This window comes from Pituophis catenifer, unplaced genomic scaffold (assembly GCF_029215685.1).
Source record: "Pituophis catenifer annectens isolate HBS135680 unplaced genomic scaffold, rPitCat1.0.hap2 SCAF_2, whole genome shotgun sequence".
Classification (NCBI taxonomy): Eukaryota; Metazoa; Chordata; class Lepidosauria; order Squamata; family Colubridae; genus Pituophis; species Pituophis catenifer.
This window is the reverse complement of record NW_027256882.1, coordinates 294,793,788-294,802,437: the sequence shown is the minus strand read 5'-3', so window position 1 is coordinate 294,802,437 and position 8,650 is coordinate 294,793,788. Positions and strand designations below refer to the sequence as shown.

The following is an 8,650-nucleotide window of genomic DNA, read 5'->3' as shown; positions in this document are numbered from 1 at the left end:
GGGAAGCGAAGCATCACTTTTAAACGGTCACAGTTTCTATCTTAATTCATTGATTTATTATTATTATTATTAATAATAATAATTATTATTGTGCCTCAGGATGTACGCTGCGCACCCGTTGCCATGGCAACAGGGCCGAGGCCTGGCTCGGCGAGAAACCGCGTCCTTTCTTTCCGCGCCACCGTTCTTACCGGAGGGCTCCTTCCTTAGCCTTTCCCACGGCGAACTCACTCTCGGTCTGACTGTTTCCCGCGGCGGCGCTTCCGCGAAACCCCCGGAGCTTCTCTCACTCCCAGCGCGGTGAGAAAAGAACCGGCGAGGCCGCGTTTCCATGACGACGCGACCAAGCCTGGCTTCAAACTCTCGCGCCGCTTTGGCGCGCCGCTTACGTCAGCTCAGCCGTCCAATAAAACGATGTTGGAGGAAGTAGGTGCGGCCTATATCATCCAATCAAAAAGGAGGAGGAAAAAAAGGAGCGGGAAAAAGACATACAGAAAGCGGCAGCAGCTGCGGAGACCGTCTTTAAAAGTCTATCTTTCTAGTGGTCTTCTCCCCCTATCTGTCAAGCTACCGAAGCCAATCATAATTCTATCCTCCAAATCGGCCACGCCTTCTGTCGTTGTCGCTCGCTGATTGGATGGAGTCGCCTCAGCGGGTGTAAGCAGGAAGTATCGGTTGTACCAACAGCTGACAGCATGACTGCGATTGGTCGAGAAGGGGACCACATTGAGATTGACAAGAATGGAAGCCAATTGGAGAAAATATTCTCAATACTGCCAGGTTGTGTTTTGCCCAATCCGAAGCCTCCGAACTGCTGAAATTCAACTCCCCCAATTTGACGTCCTGCGTAATCCCACAAAACTGGGGGATTATGGGAGTTGAAGTCCAGCTTTCTGGAGTCCATGCTTTTTTTTTTTTTAGCAGAATTGCTTGGACAGGTATGCCGGGTTGCTACCGCGGGTGGTTCTCAGTGGGGTCCGCCGGGTTGGTGGGGGCTCAGCCTGATGGCCTTTGTTCAGCTGAGCTCCCAATAAATTGTGCATTGTTTAGTGCATCTGATTGCAATCACGTGCAGTTACTACTACTATTAATAACAGTAAAAATATTAACAATATTAATATTAAAATATTATTTGCTGTTAGAATTGCAGCAAAGGAAAAGTTGCAACCTGGAGGGGGCTCCCAGTTTAACCTGTAAAGGGCGCCAAGAAACCCAGATCACAAAGCTGTGAATTGGGAGGGAGGGTCTTGCATCAACTCCAGTGCAGTTCTCCTGGTGTAGTAATTTAAATAGGGCCTAAGGAGATCCAGGTTCGAGACCACTCTCAACTATGGCCCTCAATGGGTGACTTTGGGCCAGTGGGGAGATCCAATTTTTTTTACTACCGGTTCTGTGGGCGTGCCATGGTGGGCGTGGTGTGGCTTGGTGGGCGTGGCAGGGGAAGGATACTGCACAATCTCCATTCCCACCCCACTCCTGGGGCCAGCCAGAGGTGGTATTTGCCGGTTCTCTGAACTGCTCAAAATTTCCGCTACCGGTTCTCCAGAACCTGCTGGATTTCACCCTGCTTTGGGCCACTCACAAACTTGTGAAAAGGATCAATAGAAGAGAAGAGAAGCCTTGGTGGCGCTGCAGACTAAAGCACTGTTAAGTAACACCAGCTGCCTGCAATTACTGCAAGTTCAAATCTCACCAGGCTCGAGGTTGACTCAGCCTTCCATCCTTCTGAGGTAGGTAAAATGAGGACCCGGTTTGTGGGGGCAATAAACTGACTTTGTATAAGAAAAACACCACTTTGTGGAGGGGGGGCAAAGCCCTACTAAGCAGGTATATGCAAAAGTATGAAGGCTATTGCTTAACGCATTGTAAGCCACCCTGAGTCTCCGGAGAAGGGCAACATATAAATTGAACCAATAAATAAATAAATAAATAAGATCTGTAGCTCAGAGTTGAACTGTGGAGTCCTTTGGTCTTCTCTGAGCTTTGTAGTTGTCTTGCAGACGTTTCATGACCCAACTAGGTAACAGCATCAGTGCTAGAAGGGAGTGGAGGCGGAGGAGGTCCATGGACTCTGATGCTCTCTAAGCTTGATTTTCTTGTGGATGTTTCATGACCCAACTAGGTAACATCATCAGTGCTAGAAGGAAGTGGGGATTGTGGAAAAGAGGAGGAAGACCATGGGCTCTGATGCTCCCTGATCTTGGTGGTTTTCTTGCAGACATTTGATTACCCAACTAGGTAACATCATCAAGGCTAGAAAGGAGGGGGGTTTGCTCCCTCTTCATGTTCTACTAATCATGTTAGTGTTGGTGGGAGTGTTCTTGGAAGGTCCTTGACTAAGGTGCCGTTTACTGCTTGATTGTTGGTTAGTATTAATTAGATAGACAGACAGGCAGACAGACAGATAGATACCAAAAGAAGTGAATATTTGTAGCTCGGGGTTGAATTGTGGAGTCCTTAGTGCTCTGAGCTTGGTTATTTCCTTGCAGATATTTCACTACTTAACTAGATAGCATCATCAGTGGTAGAAGGCAGTGAGGTATGAGGAGAGGAGGAGGAATATGCTGTTGCTCTACGAGCTTGGTGGCTTTCTTGCAGACCTTTCATGACCCAACTAGGCAAAATCATCAGTGTTAAGACTTGTGAAACGCCTTTGGTGAATGGTGCCTTCAGGTCTATTTCTTGCCTTTAACTCCACCCAGGTTGTGGGGTGGTCTGCTCCGCCCCCATCGCAGAGCATGCCATCTGCTAACACTGCTCCTTTCTGTTCCTTTTGGGTAAGAGCAGCATGAGCTTAAGAGCCTGTGGCTTGATTATCTTCAGAAGGCTACCCAAGGCATGTGCTACTGCAGCTACGGACGGCCACGTTGAGTACCTCCTTCTGCAAACCTCCTACGGCATCCATCACTGGACACCCCCGAAAGGTAGGTTACTCACCTTGCTGTCTGATGGAGAGCTCTGCAGTTGCTACTGGATATGGAGCCACTGAGTTGTTCCTGGGGAGGGAGATCAGCCGACTAAGAAAGCAGACTGGCTGGGGAATTCTGAGAGTTGAAGTCCACCCATCTTAAAGTCACCGAGGTTGAAAAACCCCGAGCTACCTTTTGGGCATCAGCTTTGGAGATGGATCCTACTCTCTACTTTCTTCAACTTTCTTCATTTATTAGATTTTATTTCGCCTTTACTGTATATTTTATAGGTAGCTCAAGGGGGCAAACATACCTAATACTCTTTCCTCTTCCTGTTTACCCTACTCAGGGTGGTGGGCTGGGCTGAGAAAGAGGGACTGGCCTAAAGTACTACAGGCTTTTAAGAGCCTGTAGTACAGTGGACTAAAGCACTGTTATTAACATTTGCTGCTTGCAATTAGTGCAAGTTCAAATCTCACAAGGCTCAAGGTTGACTCAGCCTTCCATCCTTTCTAAGGTAGGTGAAATGAGGACCCAGATTGTGGGGGCAATAAGCTGACTTTGTATAAATATACAAAAGGATGAAGGCTATTGCTTAACGCATTGTAAGCCGCCCTGAGTCTCCGGAGAAGGGCGGCATATAAATTAAAGCAAAAAAAAAAAAAGTCACCAAAATACCTCAGGTGGCTTTCGTGCCAAAGGCAGGACTAGAACTCATTGCCTCCTGGTGTTTGGCCAACAGTCATCCAGCTGGCTTTCATGCCTGAGGAAGGACTAGAACTTTCCATCTCCTAGTGATTGGTCCAAAATCCCCCAGGTGGCTTTCACGTCAAAGGCGGGACTAGAACTCTCCATCTCCTAGTGATTGGCCCAAGATCCCCCAGGTGGTTTTCATGCCAAAGATGGGACTAGAACTCTCCATCTCCTAGTGATTGGTCCAAGATCCCCCAGGTGGCTTTGGTGCCAAAGGTGAGACTAGAACTCTCCATCTCCTGGTGATTGGTCCAAGATCTCCCAGGTGGCTTTCATGCCAAAGACGGGACTAGAACTCTCCATCTCCTGGTGATTGGTCCAAGATCCCCCAGGTGGCTTTGGTGCCAAAGATGGGACTAGAACTCTCCATCTCCTAGTGATTGGCCCAAGATCCCCCAGGTGGTTTTCATGCCAAAGATGGGACTAGAACTCTCCATCTCCTAGTGATTGGTCCAAGATCCCCCAGGTGGCTTTGGTGCCAAAGATGGGACTAGAACTCTCCATCTCCTAGTGATTGGTCCAAGATCCCCCAGGTGGCTTTGGTGCCAAAGGTGAGACTAGAACTCTCCATCTCCTGGTGATTGGTCCAAGATCTCCCAGGTGGCTTTCATGCCAAAGACGGGACTAGAACTCTCCATCTCCTGGTGATTGGCCCCAAGTCACCCAGCATATCAAGAAAGCATACCGGCTGGGGAATTCTGGGACTTGAAGTCCACCCATCTTCCCAAATTGCACAACACCGCTCTAGAGAATTTCACAGGGAAGGGGGCTGTCCTGTTTTGAAACCCCTGCTTTGTCTTCTCTCATCAGGCCACGTAGACCCCGGGGAAGATGACCTGCGCACGGCCCTGCGAGAGACCCAGGAAGAGGCTGGGCTGGCCTCCAGCCAGTTCACCATCCTGGAAGGTTTTAAGAAGGAACTGAATTACGTGGTCAGAGGCAAACCCAAAACCGTGGTCTACTGGCTGGCCGAGCTGAAGGACCAGGACACGGAGATCAAGCTTTCTTCAGAGCATCAGGCCTTCCGCTGGCTGACCCTCAGCGAGGCCTGCAGACTTGCAGAATACGAGGACATGCAAGGCACCCTCAGAGAGGCTCATCTCTTTCTGTCTTCCAAAGAATAAATTCCTTTTTGTGGGATGCAGGAATTTTCTGTTCTTTCAAGTCTTAATAGCAATGTTTCTTAGCTTTGGCCCCTTAAAGATGGGTGGACTTCAGTACCCAGAATTCCGAGCCGGGTTGTTTTCTTGCAGACATTTCACGCTCCAACTGGGTAACATCATCAGTGCTAGGGAGGTAGAGGTTTGCTCCCAGCTTATGCAGGATAAGCTACTGAATATAAATAGAGAGCAAACCCCATTCCCTTGTAGCATTGATGATGTTCCCTAGTTGGGTCATGAAACATCTGCAAGAAAACAAGGAGGTTCAGAAAACACCAAGGACCCTATAATCCCCCTCCTCCTCCTCCTCCTCCTCCTCCTCCTCCTCCTCCTCCTCCTCCTCCAACTCCTCCTCCAACTCCTCTTCCTTCTAGCACTAATTATGTTGCCTAGTTGGGTCATGAAAACATCTGCATGAAAACAACCAATTTCAGAGAGTTCCAAAGACTCCACATTTTCCTCCTCCCTCCCCACTCCTCTCCACAAATCCCTCTTCCTTCCAGCCCTGATGATAATGTTCCCTAGTTGGGTCATGAAACATCCGCAAGAAAACAACCAAGCTCAGAGTATACCAAGGACCCCACAATCCTCCTCCTCCTCCTCCTAGCTCTGATGATGTTCCCTAGTTGGGTCATAAAACATCTACAAGAAAACAACCAGGCTCAGAGAGCACCAAGGACCCCGCATTCTGGGAGTTAGCGCATACTTCCGGAAGGTGCCATGCTGAGGAAGGCTAACGCAGAAACAGTCTTTCTGCAAAAGCTCTTACAGATCAAGTCTGATTTTTGCTCTGTCCATTTGCTAGGTCTTGATTAAGTCCTAGGCAGAAGGTCCCTCAAAGTACTTGTCCCTGATGGTAGAAGCTTCAGGATAAGATGGAATCAAAGACGGGAGATGCCGTGTCCATCTCTCCTTCTGAGATTCCCATGGGCCACGTAGTGTGTGAGGGTTTTTTGGATGAATCCAGCTAGATTGTTCCAACGTGTTTTGGAGGTTCAATTTATTGAAAGACTAGCTGGACGCCCGTGCTTCGCTACGAAACTATGTGCTCGGGCTTGATAAATTGACACTTGCAGCCTGAAACTTAATGTAGAATGTGTAACTCCGTAGCATCGGAGTGTGTAAATAAAATGCAACTGGCAGTTGGAACAGAGGGGGAGGGGGAGTAGAATGTCCCAGCCTGGAGCATCCATCGGTATTCATCTGACTAGCATCCTGTCAGTGTGTGAGAGAGTTGTGGTGTGTTTGGAAACTCAAACAGTATTTGCTGTGTGAGCAAGAAGGAGACAGGAAGAAACCTGGCCATGGCTTAGCTCAACTGTTCTGTAGTAAAGCTGCTGTGAAAGTAAAACTGAAAGTGAAACTCCTCTCCTCTGCTTGTGTTTTGCATTTGGAACAGATTTCTTTTGAGGTGGGGAGGGGGAGTAGAACTCCTTAGCATCAGAGCGTGTTAATCATAATATAGGAAATACTAATGCTCTGATGGTCATTTTGGAAAATCCTTTCTTAGTGAGCACCTAGAAGCCAAGAGGAACATACATGGCAAATTTCAAGTTTGTAGCCTTTATGGTTCTGCAGATTTCGTGATTAATGCGTGAGTGGTTTACACTTTTATATATATAGATTCAAGTTGCAGGATTATAATGGCAATCTCTTTTTGAGAAACTGGACTTTGAGTTAAACACGCTTTTTATTTTGAGACAGATTTAAAACAAAGCATCCTGTTAGTCATCACCTTACATCCGTAGCTTCTTGTCCGGCCTTCAGGTGCTTTGGAAAATAGCTGGACCTCTCTTTTTTTGTGACATCCCCTCAAATATTGGAATCCTGCTATCATGTCATTCCTAATCCCCTTTTTCATTAAACTAGACCTATCCAATTCCAGCAACCGGTCTTTATATGTTTTAGAAGTCGTAATGGCGTCTCATCCAAGAATTTCCCAAGTCTGCCCTTGTTGGGTCACCAGCCTATACCAGTAGTAACTACAATGCAAGTGTGAAGGCCACCGCATCTTCCTTGCTTTCTTTTTAGTGAAAGTGTTAGTCTACACCATATGAGCCTCAGGAGGGAGGCCATAAAAGCTTCAAGTGTGAGCAAAAGGGCTCTGTTAGAAGAACGGGATTTTGAGAGATTCAGCCGGGAGAAGATGGAGTAGGTCAGCTAGTATAAACGGTCAAAGAGAGAGGTGGTAGTTCCATCTTTCCATTCAATCAAGATCTCGCCATGCTTGAGCGAAGGGGAAGGTGAGGCAGGGATGGTCTGCATCTTAGAGACGGGGCCGACCGTTCCTGGTGAAAGTTGGTGTTCCTCATAGCTCATCTGCCGGCTCTTCAAAGCTAACAACTTCTTCTTCCTGGGGCCACAAGAAGCAGATCCCTTGAGTCACCCAGCGTTGCGTTATGGTGGCCATATAAAGGTCACATAAATAAAAAATGAAAATTCCACCCAGCCTAGCACTTACTTTTTGGATTGGATGTTGAACATCAGGATGATTATCCCCAGGATGAAGGCCAGAGGGCTCAGGATAAGCAGGGTAGTTCTCCAGATGGGACCTACAGAGGAGAACGTCACAAGGACTTTAGCATCAACAGAATAAGAGAATTGGAAGGGACTCTGTGGAGGTCTTCTAGTCCAACCCAACGCTCTAGCAGGAGACCCTATACCATTCCAAAGAAATGGCCATCCAATCTTGTTAGTGTTCTGTCCCCGTACCCCACACGCACCCCCACAGACAGCCCGGAGTTAATAAGCCACACGACAAAACTCTTTGAAGATAAAGCTGGCAGCAACCCAGTGGCTAGCTGCCAATTCAGACTTGACTCACACAAAACAAAGATTAGACTGCCAGCATTCCGATAAAACAGGCAGAGTGTCAACAATACAAGGATTAATCCAAATGCAGTCCGATAAAGCAGGCAAAGTCCAGTAACACAGAGATCATGGAGTATTTCCAGTTTTTGCTTGTCACAAACTGAACTGGCCACCACACCCACATTTATACCCTGTGGGGTGTGGTTCAGTGACTCAGCTAATCTCTGGCACGCCTTTCCCTCTGCTGCGCACGCTTCTCCCTGCGCCTCTGTTGCAGGTCCAGCCAGCACTTATCTTCTTCATCGCTGTCCACCTGTGGCTGCGGGGAAGTGCTTGGCTCTGAGCCTATCATTTGGCCTTCGGTGTCCTCTGGCATTGCCAGAGAGGAGGGTCCTGAAGAGGGAGGCCTTGCCAACTCCTCTCCCTCACTCTCAGAGTCTGCATCTGTCGATAGCCCAGGCTCAGGCAACAGAGCCACAACAGTTAGGAAATGATAATTTATTAACTTGTTGGGTTGACAATATATAAATCTTAATATAGCTTTAAGACTGTATTGTTGTACTGCATCATACTGTGTCCTGATTGGTTAGCTCTGTAGCCAATGTCTTTAAGAAGAAGCTTGAAACATGGTTAGTTTCTCTTTGCTACTCTCTGCTGATCTTTGCTGACCATTATTGATCGTTACTGCTATTTGCTGTGTTTGCTACTGTTTGCAACTGTTTATTGTGTATGACTACAACAACTGGTAAGAAGACTTTGTTATTGGAATATCCCTGGACTATTGTTTACTATCTACTGCTTTATCTGTTTATGACCTGGACTGTTTATTGGACTGTGCCTTATAAACACAACTCAGTGTATCTGTGTGTTGGCTGTGATTATTTGCAACTGCTCTCAGTCGCTTTCATGTGCACACCCTTGCTACTCTAGGGATGCTCTGCGAATTCCTCAACAAATCTCTTCTTAAAATCCTCCAGTGATGGAGCACCCACAACTTCTGGAAGCAAGATGTTCCAC

The 8,650-nt window shown here is 47.4% G+C and overlaps 1 protein-coding gene across 3 annotated transcripts; it reads left to right on the top strand.

Annotated features, from left to right (window-relative positions):
• The first annotated feature begins 851 nt into the window (after positions 1 to 851).
• Positions 852 to 4,791, top strand: NUDT2 (nudix hydrolase 2). Of its 3 annotated transcripts, XM_070938984.1 has the most exons (4): positions 867 to 938; positions 1,547 to 1,730; positions 2,788 to 2,924; positions 4,473 to 4,791. In XM_070938984.1, the coding sequence occupies exons 3-4, from the start codon at positions 2,789 to 2,791 to the stop codon at positions 4,784 to 4,786; spliced, it is 450 nt and encodes a 149-aa protein (XP_070795085.1). In that variant the 5' UTR covers positions 867 to 938; positions 1,547 to 1,730; position 2,788; the 3' UTR covers positions 4,787 to 4,791. The 3 variants fall into 3 exon arrangements, with proteins under 3 accessions (XP_070795087.1, XP_070795085.1, XP_070795086.1); XM_070938986.1 differs by lacking the exon at positions 1,547 to 1,730 and having other exon boundaries at positions 852 to 938; XM_070938985.1 differs by lacking the exon at positions 867 to 938 and having other exon boundaries at positions 1,190 to 1,730.
• Positions 4,792 to 8,650: the final 3,859 nt, after the last annotated feature.

What these genes read in the sequence shown, in the direction of transcription:
- NUDT2 (XM_070938986.1), top strand. Translation starts at nt 2,789, where the DNA reads ATGAGCTTAAGAGCCTGTGGCTTGATTATCTTCAGAAGGCTACCCAAG. An exon ending in TCACTGGACACCCCCGAAAG is followed by an intron (nt 2,925 to 4,472) that starts GTAGGTTACTCA and finishes TTCTCTCATCAG; the next exon opens with GCCACGTAGACCCCGGGGAA.